This window comes from Haliotis rubra, unplaced genomic scaffold, assembly GCF_003918875.1.
Source record: "Haliotis rubra isolate DU_JTF1 unplaced genomic scaffold, ASM391887v1 Scf136, whole genome shotgun sequence".
Classification (NCBI taxonomy): Eukaryota; Metazoa; Mollusca; class Gastropoda; order Lepetellida; family Haliotidae; genus Haliotis; species Haliotis rubra.
The window spans coordinates 1,796,914-1,814,678 of NW_025765292.1; the positions used below are offsets into that span (position 1 = coordinate 1,796,914).

A 17,765-nucleotide genomic window follows, 5' to 3' on the forward strand; every position below is an offset into this window, starting at 1 on the left:
TTCTTTGTGTTTCTTTCTAACACATTTACTCTCCCACCCAACCAATGACCAACCCTTCCAGTCACCAACCCACATATTCTTCCAGTCAACCAACCGCCAACCCTTCCAATAGTCAGTCACCCAGGTAACCAACCGCCAACCCTTCCAATTGTCAGTCATCAACCCACACATTTTCCCAGGTAACCAACCGCCAACCCTCCCAATTGTCAGTCATCAACCCACACATTTTCCCAGTCAACCAACCACGAACCCTTCCAATTGTCAGTCACCAACCCATACATTTTCCCAAGTAACCAACCCTTCCAATTGTCAGTCACCAACCCACACATTTTCCCAGGTAACCAACCGCCAACCCTCCCAATTGTCAGTCACCAACCCATACATTTTCCCAGGTAACCAACCGCCAACCCTCCCAATTGTCAGTCACCAACCCATACATTTTCCCAGGTAACCAACCACCAACCCTTCCAATTGTCAGTCACCAACCCATACATTTTCCCAGGTAACCAACCACCAACCCTCCCAATTGTCAGTCACCAACCCATACATTTTCCCAGGTAACCAACCACCAACCCTTCCAATTGTCAGTCACCAACCCACACATTTTCCCAGGTAACCAGCCGCCAACCCTCCCAATTGTCAAGTCACCAACCCATACATTTTCCCAGGTAACCAACCACCAACCCTTCCAATTGTCAGTCACCAACCCATACATTTTCCCAGGTAACAAACTGCCAACCCTTCCAGTAGTCAGCCAGCCAACCAAGAATCTACCCAAACCCTGACTCAAAAACCTCTTTACTTACTGAATTGCCAACATTATCTCACAAAAACTCGCAAAGGAAATCAGTGAGAGAAAGATTTGAGAGATTCAACCATGGCTGTGTGTATTTAGCAAGCACTGTGACAATCAAGCTACCTTCCTGCCCAACAGGGGCAGTGGGGTAGCCTAGTGGTTAAAGCGTTGGCTCCTCACGCCGAAGACCTGGGTTCAATCCCCACATGGGTACAATGTGTGAAGCCCATTTCTGTGACTACCCGCTACCTTCCTGCCCAACATGTCCCTCACCGTGATGTTGCTGGAATATTGCTAAAAGCGAAAACCAAACTCAGTCAGTCAGTCCTGCCCAACATATGGCTGTGTGTGACAATCAAGCACTTCCTGACAATGGCTGCAAAGCTACCTTCCTGCCAACAGTTCAGTATGTGACAATCAAGTCAGCAAGCACTGTGACAATCAAGCTACCTTCCTGCCCAACAAATGGCTGTTCCTAATGTAACACACTCTTATTTTGTTTCTAGATTAACAGTCACCCATCCAATGGTGTGATGGAATCTTAAATGGATTAGGAGGACTTACTTATACTTCATTTGCTGGCAAGAAAATTTTATAAAGTTTTATAATAAAAACTTCTGAAGCAAGAGAGATAACTTTGGAGATAAACAAGATCTGAAGGCAGCTGTGAGTGAGTCCAAGGCTTGCCACCATTTCACTGATGTAGATATCGGTATTGATTCCCCACTAGAACAGCATGGCTGTGTTACAAGAAATGTAGAATAGGAAAAAATAAGTGGTATTCCAATGTTGATTTCAGAAATAAAAAAGTGCCACTGCAATTTGAAAAATGGATGCCAAAGCATGTTTCATCTGTCATATGGAATAGATTACAAAACAATAACAATTTGGGTACATTTTTCCATCTATATGTACCAGTATTTCAGATTCATTCATATTATATGATGCTGGCCGATGTCATTGGAATTGTCCTAAAGATGTTTTACGATACGTTAATTACACAGAAGAAAGTTATATCAAAAATGGTCAATCATGAAACTGTCCTTATTCCATACATGTATTTAGCACTTGTGGTTTCTTGTTTCTATAGTTCAACCTAAAAATGATGAGAAAATTTAAATTACTTCTCTCATCTTGGAATCATCTGTCATCACAAATCATTGTCCTTTGAAAAACATTTAGAGAAACATCTGTTCTAAAATCAGATTTATAGTTTTCTTTGGGCAGCAATTTGTATTGTAATTTTCCTCGCGAAGAGGGTTTGGTGTGGCATTTCTTCACTTTGAACTGGTAAAGTTAGGATCCTTCCATCAGTGGAAATCCATGGAAGTTCGACCACAGAGTTTGTCATGGTCAACTCAGATTAATCGAGAAGGCACTTGGAGTGGAACGGATTGATAGATCAATGTGACTTGTTACTATTCAATCTGTTATGGAGCATTATAATTTCGTTAGTCTCCAACAGATGTTTTGGGAAAGCAATTTGTCCTTCAGATTCGATAAAGCTTCAAGCCTTGACTATTGATCAGAAGTTTATGAGAGTGATGAAAGGTGGCCTGCCTGTAATTCATTTTCTTCTCTTTTTGTGGAGTGTATTTGTTTCAATTTGTGTGATAAATTCATAGTAGAAACCTGTTATCGATTTCCGAACCTGTTTCAAATTTGGATTGTGCTTTGTAGGGAAATGTCGGGATTTATGCGTCACAAGCTATGATTCCTTGTTTGTATTAAATAACAATAATTCGAACAGATCAATCATATTTTCACTCATAACAGAGGGGGCATAATAACAATTCCTGTTTGTAGAGAATATCAGCTTTATTTAGTCATTCCCGAAATCACAGTTCCAAAGGAAAATAAAGTAAGGGTGAAAAAGTTACCATTTTGTAGAAAAAGTTAATGAAACTTACAGATGCATGGGAATTAGATTTTAAGTTACTCATGACTTGGAGTTAAAGGTCGTCATGACCCTAGCTGCTTGGTTTGTGTGGGCTTTGTGATTGTATGACCACACATTGAATTTATTAGCTGTCTCAGTTGACCTGAAACAATGCCTGGTGACATAGTGGGGCAGTGTACAGCGTGTCTGTTGTCCCTGGTTGGTAGACACGGATAGTGAGGCCGGGGTAACTAGATGTGATGGAGACAATATGTATGTATTCTATCTGACTCTACAAACAGTAGTATGGTTGACCACATCATTGTAAGTTGGTTGTGTTAACGAGTAAATACTTGTACCTATACTGAAGGACACAATGTCTGCTTTGTTGGAAATTAAGGTAATCCTTCAAGTCTACAGTTCCAGTGAATGTAACTAGGTTCCTAGTGTGTGTCACATATACTTGGGTCCTGGCTTACATACACAGTAAAGATGGTGTCTGCAGGTATGTCCCTGCTTTCATTCGTGATATATTTATGGAGACTCTTACGTATCATTTATGTGAGTAATTTCTGCAAACTATGTTATGCAAGATATAAATTACTTTCTACCTGTGTCTCCAGAAGTCTGAGCCAAATGTTATATGTAATATCTGCGTAGTTGTTTTTCTCACCTGATCCTGTTTCAGGTATATCTTCAATACTCTGTTAATAACAAGGCACATATTTTTTAGACAATTTGCATCCCTGGTTAGTAATCGGTGATCTAGTACCTTGGAAATTGTATAAGACCCAGTGTTTTGAGAGTTACATATTGAAATGTTAATTTCTGTGGTATTACAGACTATGTGTTATGAATTCTTGCCCACAAGTGGAAATTGTAATTATATCACACTCCCTGCCTGTGGAAACTTGCTGCAGTGTGTTCTGCAGACAGGTGATGTGAGTGTTATTAGTGTGGACATACATCAGGAGCCTGTTCTGGCCTTCCTCCACCATCTCCATACTGCCACAGGGGCTACTCCAGGGATCTGTTTGGACCACTCAGAAGATGATATTTGGCCCCAAGTCTGCAGTCTGATCGTAAAAATTCCCAATTTGAAGTAATAATCTCCCAACTTCTCGACTTTACAAAAATGAGAACATTAATGTAATCAAATTTTTAACAATGCCACAATTTTTTTCAAAATTGCCTGCCAAGAGCACTTCGTTAGTTTAGAGTCCTGGTTAGGTCCCTGCATGGTATGCCGTAACAACAATGAGCGTGTTAATGACAGGCTAATTCCAAACTGACCAACTCATTACTGGTCAACCGGTAACATACTGATTAGTAATCTGCCTCTCAGTCCCTGAACCACAATACTTTCCCTACAGCCTAGCCCTCCCTGCAATGCTAAAGCCCTAACTGAAGCAAGTCTATATCTCCCCAGGTTCAGGATCTCTGGTCCACCTAGGGCTCCTTTTCAATGTAAATGGGTTTGTTTGTTACTATCAAAATTATATATATTCTGAGACTAAGTGTTAGTCTGACTGATTAGTGGAACAATGTTTGTTGATGTAGCTAGTTCTAGTCAAATATTGAGTGTATCACATAGTGTCTGTTGCAGATACATCATTCCTGTTTCTGACAACTGGGATAACTTGCATGTATCATGTTTAAGAAGATAATCCTATAGTTAATGCCATTATCAATATATCTGTGTACGACTGTACTTGTGTCTTAGTGCTTGGACCTCCAGCTGCCAAGTTACTGACATGCTGACAAGTAGTTTGGAGGTGGACTTCAGGTTGTTAAGTATGCTGAAAGTGATTGGTTTAAAGTGCTTTGCTTTGCCCTTGACAGTCACTGACCAGAACACTATCATTGATTTGCGAGTATCTGCCTTCTAAACAAAAATCAATAAACTATTTTTTTCTTTCTGATCCCAGTTGGACTAAGCACACCAGTAGCCCAGTGGTCTAGGGTTTCACAATATACTGTCAAGATTTTCATCCATATCCAGGATCAGAATATATTTGGGTTGAATCACAGATTTTTCAACTGCTTTTAGTGCTAAGATTGTCATAACTCCCATACTTTAACATAAACATACAAGGACCCTAGTGCTAAGATGGTCATAACTCCCATACTTTAACATAGACATACAAGGACCCTAGTGCTAAGATGGTCATAATTCCCATACTTTAACATAGACATACAAGGACCCCAGCACTAAGATTGTCATAACTCCCATACTTTAACATAGACATACAAGGACCCTAGTGCTAAGATGGTCATAACTCCCATACTTTAACATAAACATACAAGGACCCTAGTGCTAAGATGGTCATAACTCCCATACTTTAACATAGACATACAAGGACTGCAGTGCTAAGATGGTAAAAAATCCCATACTTTAACATAGACATACAAGGACCCCAGCGCTAAGATGGTCATAATTCCCATACTTTAACATAGACATACAAGGACCCCCAGCTAAGATGGTCATAATTCCCATACTTTAACATAGACATACAAGGACCCCAGCACTAAGATGGTCATAATTCCCATACTTTAACATAGACATACAAGGACCCTAGTGCTAAGATGGTCATAATTCCCAGACTTTAACATAGGCATACAAGGACCCCAGCACTAAGATGGTCATAATTCCCATACTTTAACATAGACATACAAGGACCCCAGCGCTAAGATGGTCATAATTCCCATACTTTAACATAGACATACAAGGACCCCAGCACTAAGATGGTCATAATTCCCATATTTTAACATAACATAGACATACAAGGACCCCAGAGTGCTAAGATGGTACTAACTCCCATACTTTTAACATAGACATACAAGGACCCCAGCTAAGATGGTCATAACTCCCATACTTTAACATAGACATACAAGGACCGCAGTGCTAAGATGGTCATAACTCCCATACTGTAACATAGACATACAAGGACCCAGTGCTAAGATGGTCATAACTCCCATACTTTAACATAGACATACAAGGACACTTTGGACAAATGCTAAGATGGTCATAACTCCCATACTTTAACATAGACATACAAGGATCCCAGTGCTAAGATGGTCATAACTCCCATACTTTAACATAGACATACAAGGACCCCAGTGCTAAGATGGTCATTACTCCCATACTTTAACATAGACATACAAGGACCCCAGCGCTAAGATGGTCATAATTCCCATACTTTGACATAGACATACAAGGACCCTAGCGCTAAGATGGTCATAATTCCCATACTTTAACATACACATACAAGGACCCTCGTGCTCAGTTCACTTTGTGGAATGGATCCCAGTGCAGGTCTGTGGTTCTTGTTACAATAAACTTGATTCATTTGCCATCTTTGTCTTGTAGAGGCCCTGGAGAAGCAGCGCCAGATGTACGAGAGGCAGATGCAGATGTTGCGGAATCAGTTGATGTCTCCAGGCACCCCATCGTACCCCTTCCCCCCATTTGATGCCACTCGCCTCACCCCAACAGGAAACATGAACACACAGAACAGCATCCAGAAGAAGTACCAGCAGTGGGCACAGGACAGGTCAGTGGTAGACACTGTAGAAACACTAGAAGCATGGCAGCCAGAACGTGTCATTCAGTACTTACTTCTTGTCCTGTAAGGCTTCAATACTTCACACATGTACATTATGTGAAGCCAAATGTAGGGTGTTGTCCTGTGTGATAAGGGTTGAAGAATGTTTCATGTACTATAAATAAACTGTAAGTTAGTACATCATACCAATCAATGTGTGTTTGACAAGATTGAACTGATATATATTTGCATATATGTGAATTTATATACAATGGTGTGCACTCTTTGTCTAAGTCCAATACATTTGTATAAAGGGGAACCAGTAAGTCAGAAGTATTGATGTCTGTGTACAGATGGTAATGGCTTCTAACGCTACAGTTATACAAAGGTTCTATGAGAAATGTGTGCAGATTATGCATGGTTTTGGAATACCCTTGTATAAAGAGTTGCCAGGTATCAACTATTTATAAACAATCAGTTGGAGGCAGCAGTATATATATGGTATAGACTTCTCACAATATAGTTGTGTAAAAAGGGTACCAGGTAGGATATAGATAATTCAGGATGTGCTGCTTGTGTTCTACATCAGTTAACTAGCAAGTAAACCAGTAAAAGATATGGGATTGAAATCATATCATTGTTATTTGCTTGATCAGCCAAGAATGTTTCTTGTGGATCATCGGATAATGAGACTTTAACAAGTCGGAATTGACTGACAAAATGTTGATACTTTTTGCAATCAAGTTTAACATGTGTTCATGGGGAATTAACAAGAATAATTGTTGTATGATTTCATCCATAACCCTTTTTGCACCAAACGTCCCGATCACTTTGACAAATAAGCAGTGTGAAGCCATAAGATAGGGATTTACTTTGCACAGTATCCTTTCACAGTCCCTTGTGGTTCAATCTTCAAACAGGCATTCCTTTGAAGCGTCTTCCAGCTTCAGTCGAGACTCCCAGAGACATGGAGATTTGCAAAAATGGGGATGACTTTATAATGGGAGCATTCATTGAACTGTAATTGGAAGATGGTCAAGAAATTATTCTTTGTGAAATACTCTTTGATCAGGCTTAAACACCAAACCATCCATAATGCTTTTGATGAATAGATTTTTGGTGCTAGTTATTCATGAAGAGGAATACAAGGCCTTTACTAGGATGTGTGCTGAGGTGTTGGGGAAATGATGCCGCCTAGAAGAATGTAATTATTTGTTGATGAATATTGTGCAGAGTTCGAGATGTGTAGAACTGCATGCTGTATTCATTACAGTGAAAGATCAATTAGTCAAAAACTATCAGAATTTACCTGTGACTCTTTATGGGGCATGCTATTCTTCCCAAAAATGTTGCCATATATTTCTGAGGAGATTTGTTCTTGATGCTTTTCCTTGAGAAGTCTTCTTCTACACATGTTCAATCTTTTGAGATGGGTTCCTTTTTCTTGTTTCTGGTGATATGTTCCTTGTCTCTCATAAAATTTGTTTCTTGTTTCTGGTTTAAATCTTCCTCACTGGTGAGACAGAAGACATGCTTTCAATGTCTAATGGCCTTCCTGCTCCACATGGGGCGGTGGGGTAGCCTAGTGGTTAAAGCGTTGGCTCGTCACGCCGAGGACCCGGGTTCGAATCCCTACATGGGTACAATGTTGTGAAGCCCATTTCTGGTGTCCCCCGCCGTGATGTTGCTGGAATATTGCTAAAAGCGGCGTAAAACCAAAACTCAGTCAGTCAGGCAGTCCTGCTCCACATACACTATAGTTAGCTTATGACTAATTAGGTGACCTCAACATCAACATGGACAGTGTATGCTGCAGTTGTTTACAGGCATGATTCTCAAGCCATAGAATTTCTTCCTTTGGTCTGGCTGAAATATTGCCGATGTGACGTTAAATATTAACTCACTCTTCCTTTGGTCTGACGATGTATATTAATTGAACATTTGAAAAGTGCTTTTCAGTATTCTCCTTAGTATTGTTATGAACTTGTTCCAGTCTTTGTAAGAATTTGGAATTGTGTCCTATTGAGATTGTCTGCTACTGGAACAACTGGTCGTCATGTGTTTGTACAACCTGTCTGCACCAGGCTGACTCATGGACTAAGTATATCTCGAAGAGGGTATTGTTACCATGCATACCTTTATCCAGACATGACATTTTACTGACATACACTCACAGCTTAATGTGGCTGATCCAACCCTCCACTGCCCTTCAATAAATATTGATGGTAAGGACTAGATTTGTTTTTTTAGACCACTCATAGCAAACATATTTCAAGGTTTATAGCCACTGACATTGACCAGTGATAAGGTCAACTGTCGCACTGCCAACAATCAAACACAACACGTTACTTCCACACAATTATTTCATTTTATGTGTATGGATTTTGGCCTCGGTCACTTTGGAGTGAGGTTCAAAATGATTTGTTAAAATGTCAGCTTTTGAACTCAAGAATAAGACAACTCCATATCCAGAAAACATATAGTTTTTCCAAGAATGACAGACCTTGCAAATATCTATCAAATGTAATAAATGTTGTCATGGAACATATGCTTTTTCCCTCACGCCTGTCCACCCTGTGGTGAAGAAATCATGTTATATTATTGTCTGTGACACATCCTCGGCTGTGAGTTAGGGAGAGATGATACTGCTGTTCCTCACATACGAGGCGTAATTGACAAGTGAAGCTCACATTTAAGGAACCGTATAACAGTAAAATCTTTTGTCATGGACATAGCTTGATGTCATAGAACTTTATTCACAATAACTGGGTCATGTGACCAAAGTGTTTTTCGGAAGTCAGTTAAGTAAGCTGGGGACTTTGACCTTTACAAAATGGACAAACTTGCTCCGTAGCTTCTGGCATCTGATAAAACATGCACCAGGATGAACATGTCCCACGATAGTCTGTCTCAGTTTGAAGCTGTTCCAGAAAGGTTCTTGCAAAAAAAAGCTGGGTTTACAACTTTCAAACAACAATCCAAACAGTGGAAGCATGTGACATCACCACCACCAAAGAAAACGAAAGCAAACATAAAGAAAACTCTGTACAGAACCCTTTTTCAACTAAACAATTACATCAAAGCAGTTTTGAAGAGCAAAGAGAAGGGCTTCTACTTAAGCTGTTGGAAAATCATTAAGTGGAAGGGGATATATTGATATAATTTTATTGTCCTCAGGACAAGTCTTTCTATGTTAGGTTCAGTATTTATCAGTCACCCCTTATATGTCCTTGTGTTGTAGGGAGGTGTTGCTATCTTCCCTCACACATGTCCTCCTGTATTGTAGAGAGAAGGTTATGTTATCTTCCCTCACACCTGTCCTGTATTGTAGAGAGAACGTGTTGCTATCTTCCCTCACACCCCCTCCTGTATTCTAGAGAGAAGCCATCTTCCCTCACACCTGTCCTCCTGTATTGTAGAGAGAAGGTGTTGCTATCTTCCCTCACACATGTCCTCCTGTATTGTAGAGAGAAGCTATCTTCCCTCACACATGTCCTCTTGTATTGTAGAGAGAAGCTATCTTCCCTTATACATGTCCTCCTGTATTGTAGAGAGAAGGTGTTGCTATCTTCCCTCACACCTGTCCTCCTGTATTGTAGAGAGAAGGTGTTGCTATCTTCCCTCACACCTGCCCTCCTGTATTGTAGAGAGAAGGTGTTGCTATCTTCCCTCACACCTGTCCTCCTGTATTGTAGAGAGAAGGTGTTGCTATCTTCCCTCACACATGCCCTCCTGTATTGTAGAGAGAACGTGTTGCTATCTTCCCTCACACATGCCCTCCTGTATTGTAGAGAGAACGTGTTGCTATCTTCCCTCACACATGCCCTCCTGTATTGTAGAGAGAAGGTGTTGCTATCTTCCCTCACACATGCCCTCCTGTATTGTAGAGAGAACGTGTTGCTATCTTCCCTCACACATGTCCTCCTGTATTGTAGAGAGAACGTGTTGCTATCTTCCCTCACACATGCCCTCCTGTATTGTAGAGAGAAGTGTTGCTATCTTCCCTCACACATGCCCTCCTGTATTGTAGAGAGAACGTGTTGCTATCTTCCCTCACACATGCCCTCCTGTATTGTAGAGAGAAGCTATCTTCCCTCACACATGCCCTCCTGTATTGTAGAGAGAAGGTGTTGCTATCTTCCCTCACACATGCCCTCCTGTATTGTAGAGAGAAGCTATCTTCCCTCACACACCTGCCCTCCTGTATTGTAGAGAGAAGGTTGCTATCTTCCCTCACACATGTCCTCCTGTATTGTAGAGAGAAGTTGCTATCTTCCCTCACACATGTCCTCCTGTATTGTAGAGAGAACGCTATCTTCCCACACATGCCCTCCTGTATTGTAGAGAGAAGGTGTTGCTATCTTCCCTCACACATGCCCTCCTGTATTGTAGAGAGAAAGTGTTGCTATCTTCCCTCACACATGCCCTCCTGTATTGTAGAGAGAACGTGTTGCTATCTTCCCCTCACACATGCCCTCCTGTATTGTAGAGAGAACGTGTTGCTATCTTCCCTCACACATGCCCTCCTGTATTGTAGAGAGAGCGTGTTGCTATCTTCCCTCACACATGTCCTCCTGTATTGTAGAGAGAACGTGTTTGCTTCTTCCTCTCACACATGCCCTCCTGTATTGTAGAGAGAACTGTTGCCTCTCCCTCACACATGTCCTCCTGTATTGTAGAGAGAACGTGTTGCTATCTTCCCTCACACATGCCCTCCTGTATTGTAGAGAGAAGTGTTGCTATCTTCCCTCACACATGCCCTCCTGTATTGTAGAGAGAAGCTATCTTCCCTCACACCTGCCCTCCTGTATTGTAGAGAAGAACGCTCCTGTATTGTAGAGAGCGTGTTGCTATCTTCCCTCACACATGCCCTCCTGTATTGTAGAGAGAAGATGTTGCTATCTTCCCTCACACATGCCCTCCTGTATTGTAGAGAGAAGGTGTTCCTGCACAGCCTCGTCAAGCTGCGGGAGGAGGTGGTCAAAGCCAACACTCTGGTTAGGGAGGCCAACAACCTGGCAAAGGAGATGGGCAAGCAGACTGAGTTCCACGTGACACTACAGATACCTGCTGCCAACCTGAGCCCCAACAGGAAGGTAAGTGACTCTTTCTTGATCTCCAGTTGCTGCAGGAGAGGTCTGTAACTTTAGCCAAAGTTGTAGCAGCCTCTGACTTCAGCCACAGTCTCATGTTGGCCATGGCTTCTGCCACCAAATTCAGTCACTGTAGGCAAATCAAAAGAATGCCAAATGTCACAGACTCTTCTCAGTATTTCCCTGCCTGTGATTCAAAATTGTTGACCGTGTTATTGATATTGATGAGTACAGTTTGGAGGAAAAATGTTTGCAAAATTACTATATGAATGTCTTCTTAAGTAGACATAAGGATTAACAGGATTATTATTTTTAAGCATGAATGTGTTTTCAGGACTCAGAAATGGCCATTTTCATTTTTGCTATTTTCTGTGTAAGATGAAGCTTGTTATCCCCACACAAATGGTGTACTAAATGCCAAGTGAAACCTTTCAATTGAATTTAATTTATGCATTGGTCTCGTGTGCATCCAGTGATACTTGTTAACTGCAGTTTCCAGTTAATGTCTACACACAAATATTTTTGCAGCAAAATGAAAAAAGTTATGTAAATAACAAATTTTATGGATAACAATTTCTTTATTTTGGGAGTGCAACGTTTTGATAAACCTTCTTGTACCGTTTTCATTCCTGCTTGACAATGGCCAAAGACTCTGAATGGAAACGTCGCATTCATGAAATAAGAGAATTTGTTATCCATAAAATTTGTCATTATTGCGCTTCCCTTCTTAACTGCCTTGCAAAAAAAAAACAAAAAGTCATTTTTACACATCTACTTAAGATATTTTCATTTATTTAATTGCTCACAGAGCTATGAAAATACAAAGATCACATATCCACTGTTAGGCAATTCATTTATTTGAAAACTATTTTCATCATTCTACAATCCTCAGAATTGCTTCAACTGCATGTAAACAGTGTGAAATATCTCAGTGTCTCTATCAATAGCGGAGAGGTGTATTCACCATTGATCAGCAGCATATTCACTCATATCCATCAGAGATGACTTCTTTGCAGCTTTTTCCAAACCATCTTGTTTTGTGTGTGTGAAACACTGAAGACAAATAGTGGGGTTTCACAAGCATGCTTAATCAATATGAAGCACTCTATATTGAAGTTTTCAGCATGGCCTCCATTATTTTCCAAAACGGCAATATGAACAGTCCATCAACGAATGTTTATATTTCATTTGAAGATTGCTCTTTCAAATATAAGATCACTCTTTCAAATAAAAGATTACTCCAGATTTCATATCTTCTAAAAATCCATCAGCTGGTCATAAAGCAAGTCGTGCTGGCTCTGAAGGGGAGCAAACAGACCCTGCCTCACCCTACAACAGAAGTGAGGAATGGACATACCAGGATTAGCCCTGTGCCCTGTGCCATATACTTTATCACTGACGTAAAGATGTGATTGGATTCGTGTCACTTGAGATGTGACGACTTTGATTAAACAGAGATGGTGACAAAGGGATGCTAGTCACATGTGACATGACTGACACACAATAATGGCATCTTATTGTAATGGTATCTTATATGTACCTTATACGCGTGGTTTGTGTTGTAATTTTAGATGTATAAACCAGTCAGCATTGTGCATAAACACAAGTATAACTCACAGTGAACTATGTTTTTTATTAAAGATAAACTTAACCCACAGTGAACATTTTGCATAAACATAAATGTACATATGAACTGTACATAAACATAACCCACATTTTATATTATATGTGTGAACACAAACAGTACATAGATAAAAATATTTACTGGCATTGAATATGAAAATAAAAGCAATGAAGCTGCTTGTTCATCAGCTGCAGATGTCATCAGAACACCCTCCTATGGACATGAAGCTGATACAGTGATGATCAATGAAAAGTGTTCAGCCTTCTATATCTGTGTTCTGTACCAATTAACAAGATTCACATCTGTTGCTGTGGAAACAGTAATGAAAATTTGGAACTAAATATATGGATTTTCAGAAATAACTAATTGAATAAGAGATTTATACACAGTGTTTGCAAAATGTTTTTTTTCATTCAGCTTTCTATTTAATGAAAATGTATTCATTGATTCTGTAGTCTTGACTCTTGTTCTTTTTTCAAAATGCATTATTTGAATTGTTATTCAAAGTGAATAAGGGATGCCTTGTGTTTTCCACAATTCTAACTGAGATATCTAGTGCTAATTCCAGAAGGGGAACACTTGTAGCATGTTCTGAAAGAACATTACAGCTCTGTGTATGAGATATTGGCTGCTTTTGTTGATGCCATCTTGTGATGTTCAGAACAAATGTCATCAAATATATTCATGCAAAGAGTTTTTCTCTTGCCAAGAGATTGTCTTGACAAAAAGGAATGTGAGGATGCACTTGTGTTGCACTTGATCGTCTAGATGTGAAAATTCTTTAGATTTCCATAATTCTTGTTATTTTAACCATTTATTCAGTGATAAGAGTTAATTTTCTTCGTTTTTGAAAAATAAGAAGTTTTAAATGTTATGCAGAAATGTGAGGGTTGCTGGTTTGATTCCCAACTGCATTTACCAAATGATGTTTAAATATGGTACTTCTTGTTAACCTACAAGCCTGTGGCTATATGACCTTAACATGTCGCTCACCCAGTTTCACCTAACTTAAGAGGTGACTGTTCTAGAGATTGGATTTTTACATTGTAAGACAAGGATACTTGTACTGTTTGTCTCCCATAATGAACCATTGTATTGCATGTGATGTAAAACCAGTACCAATATTTCAGAGAGGAACATTTGTCAGCGAACCCGCCATCCAGGTGAAGCGGCGTGGTCGAGCCAATCAGATCTGGTCGATGGAGAAGTTGGAGAACAAGATCATTGACATGCGTGAGATGTATGAAGAGCGCAAGTCACAGGGACTTCCGATGATGGTACAAAACGTCCTGGGAGTCAGTGACTCTGAGATGTCCTTCTTTGACATCTCTGACGGCAATCTGGTGTGTTGGCTTCACTGCATGGCTTGCGTTGTTACAGATTGTGTACTGCATGATATACAGTCTCCACATACAGTCAACACGGGCTAGAATGAACCTCACTGTGATACTCCCTAATATAGATGGGCAGCATCAGATGCAATTGAAAATACAGAAGCTCCTACATTTGTGTAAATTCCCTATTAAGGTTTTTGCCACAGTTTTGAAGTTCATAAATAGCCTTAGTTACTTCTTAGTTTTACGTTATTGTATTTGATAAAATGTTAAAATACCTCAGAATTTAAAAAATAATTGTCCTCTGAACATATTCTACCAATTATGACTTTTTATCAAATTGATTGCCTCAGGGACTTGGTACAAAATCCTAGATCAATACCTGGCTGCTAGAGAATAAACCTGTCTCACACACACCAGTGTGACAAAGGTCATGATTTAATTTGGACAAGATATTAGTCAGTTTTGTTTGATATTTCATCAGCTGATTGACCGTGTCACCAATATATGTTTGATGTGATATTCAGTCAGTTCTTGATATGGACACTGAAATATTCATTTTTATTATCCTCTTGCCCATCTCTGCATGTTGACTGTATGTCAGAGCGGAAACTTGTAACAGTCACACAAACTGTATTGAGTATATCCTGCATTGGAGAAAAGTCAGTAATGGTAAAATGTTTTCAGAAAAGGATGATTTGTTTTTGATATCATGGTATCATTACAAATTACTGATTCATTGAGAAATCAGGATGATGATACTTTCTTTACAGGATAAAACAGGTTTGGTTCATTTTTTAGAAAGTGAATTTCTGTTAGAATTGGGTTATAACTTGGGAAAAGTTATGAAGTTTCTTCAAGTGTCTTAAAACTTAAAAGTTCTACTTCCGAAACAAGTCCTTCATATTGAAGGGAGTTTTCAAGTAATGTTCAGTCAGTTGACATATTCATGCAGTCACAAGTAAAGCTTCAATTAGACATTTGACTGGCGTTTGTGAACACATAGTTTCAGCTGTGTAGCATAGGGAATACTGGAGGTAAGTCATCTATGTCAGTGCAACTGTCTTTACCAACTCTCTGTCTCAGGTTCTGTCACTGACCACAGCTTTGTATTTCTCCGATTATTTTCCACCTCCCCATCTGTCGTTCACTGATAGTCGTCAGTATGTTAATTTGCTTCAAGTGATGTGCCTCTCTTCATTGCTGGGTCTTGAAGTCCGTCACTTGGCTCTGGTCGATGCCAGCTCAGCTGCAATATTGTCTTCCTCAGTTCTGTGTTCCACATGTTTTTATCAAAGCACCATTACTAAATAGCATGGCCTAATCCTTTTCAAGGAGTTGTGGAAATCGGTCTGGCTTCATCTCTGAGCAAACCAATTAGGAGAAAGTGTGTTTTTAGTCAGATGGGAATTATTAGGCTTAATCATTGCTTGCAAACAAGATTCTTTGAAAATTGTTAAGAAATAAGCTTTGCCATCAAAGTTTTTTGCTTCATTATAAAACAGGGCCTACTGTTTATTTCAGCACATTTTTCTTGAAAGAGGACTTTGTGATGCAAGTTTTCACTAACAACTGGCTATGGGAATTGTCACTGTTTCATCCACGTCAATCTTATGTTTTGTACAGAAAAACATCAGCTTCTCTTTAACAAGAAACACTAAATGTACAGTACAGTGATTTCTTTAAGTCGATGATTCAGTAAAATTAAGTTAACCTTCAGATTTCATAAATGTGAATAAATATTTGTGAATATAATAAATTGTTGTTCATTTGACTGACTGTGTTTTTCTTCAGGACGAGGGCCCCCAGTCAAAGGCGACCCTTTCTACGAGTCTCAGGAGAATCACAACCTTATCGGGGTGGCCAATATCTTTCTGGAGTGTCTGTTTTATGACGTGAAGTTGGACTACCATGTACCAATCATCAGTCAACAAGGCGAGGTGGGTGCTGAAGGATGTTAGAATGTCTTCTTCTTCTTCAAAGACAGCTTCGTGTTGTGGTTGGTTGCATGTTGTTCTCTGATGGTGTGTGGATTGAGCTCATTATGTCCGGAAACACTTATGAAGTCACAATGATGTTGAGTGCATCATTGCCATAAATCCTGGCTGCCATTGCAAAGTCTTCAGATTTTCAACAGGGTTAATCTTCACTATCAACAATCTGTATTCAGTTGTGAAAGTAACATTATCCCACCTGCCAAAGCACCCACGTTTGCGCCAAACCTCCCATAGCCCTAGTTATCTGCATCCAGGTTGATGTTTGACTTTTGGGAAGAAGTAAGCTGGTCCCATCTCCAATGTTATTCTTCCTGCAGTGGAAGACAATTTTCCACAAAACTAATTATGTATAGCTGATGTTGAAGTGGACTTCTGTTTTAAAATATAAAGAATTTTATTGTGTGTGACAGCTGAAGTACAAGAGATACTGCAGTGATGTAATGGAGGTGGCTTTTTTAAATCGTTAACAATAACATTGTTTGATAATTCATTTACAAGCTGAAATGATAAAAAGTATCTGCAACATCCCTTACATTTTTTTTATATTTCACAGAGTTTTCATTGCCCTTTATGTAATTTGTATTTGCCAATAGACAAGCAAAACATTGATGTCTTTTAGCGGCATTTAGAACTTGTATATAGATGTGCAATGTTTTTATGGATTAAAGCTCCTTTAATCTTTCCCACACAACGTTTCGGGACCATTACAGATCCTTGCAGAACCGTGTTGATAAGAACCTGTTCCTTTGACAAACTCCTGCTCTGTATAGCTTCTCATGTTTGAAGATTTGTGTTTGCTGTTGCCAGCAAATAAGGGTTGTGTGTTAATAATGGTGGTGTGTGTAGGTTGCGGGAAAGCTGCATGTGGAGGTGTCCAAGATGGGTGGAGCTGTTTTGGACCGCTACGTGGACCTGACATCTGAAAGTGGGGACGAGGATAATAATGTGCCCATGGGAGCCCCACTGATGGTGCGGGTAAGTTGTACCGAACGTGAAGGATCTTTAATGAGATATTGGTCCCTTGTCAGGAAGCTCACAGTGTATCAATATCATTTGTCAAGGTTTCACTGTGATGATGATATCCTATTCAAAGGATCTCCCATTATGTCAATGTCATGTTTAAAGGATCTCCCATTATGTCAAACCATCTGCCAACAATGTCCCTTATATCAATGTCATCTATCAAGGGTCTCCCAAAATCGGATGTCTTGGTTCAAGGATCTCCCATTATGTCAATGTCGTTTCTAAAGGATCTCCCATTATGTCAATGTCGTTTCTAAAGGATCTCCCATTATGTCAATGTCGTTTCTAAAGGATCTCCCATTATGTCAATGTCGTTTCTAAAGGATCTCCCATTATGTCAAACCATCTGCCAACAATGTCCCTTATATCAATGTCATCTATCAAGGGTCTCCCAAAATCGGATGTCTTGGTTCAAGGATCTCCCATTATGCCAATGTTCTCTTTGAAGGATCTCCAGCAATCATAATGCCCTCT

General features: G+C 39.8%; 1 protein-coding gene across 1 annotated transcript in view; it reads left to right on the top strand.

The window, feature by feature from the left end:
• LOC124268083 (kinesin-like protein KIF13B) overlaps positions 1 to 17,765 on the top strand; it is a 256,588-nt gene that overhangs the window by 208,151 nt on the left and 30,672 nt on the right. Inside the window, 5 exon segments of the mRNA XM_046703101.1 lie at positions 6,046 to 6,229; positions 11,154 to 11,316; positions 14,068 to 14,249; positions 15,992 to 16,211; positions 17,115 to 17,243. Of these exon segments, the coding sequence (XP_046559057.1) occupies positions 6,046 to 6,229; positions 11,154 to 11,316; positions 14,068 to 14,249; positions 15,992 to 16,211; positions 17,115 to 17,243 (878 nt within the window).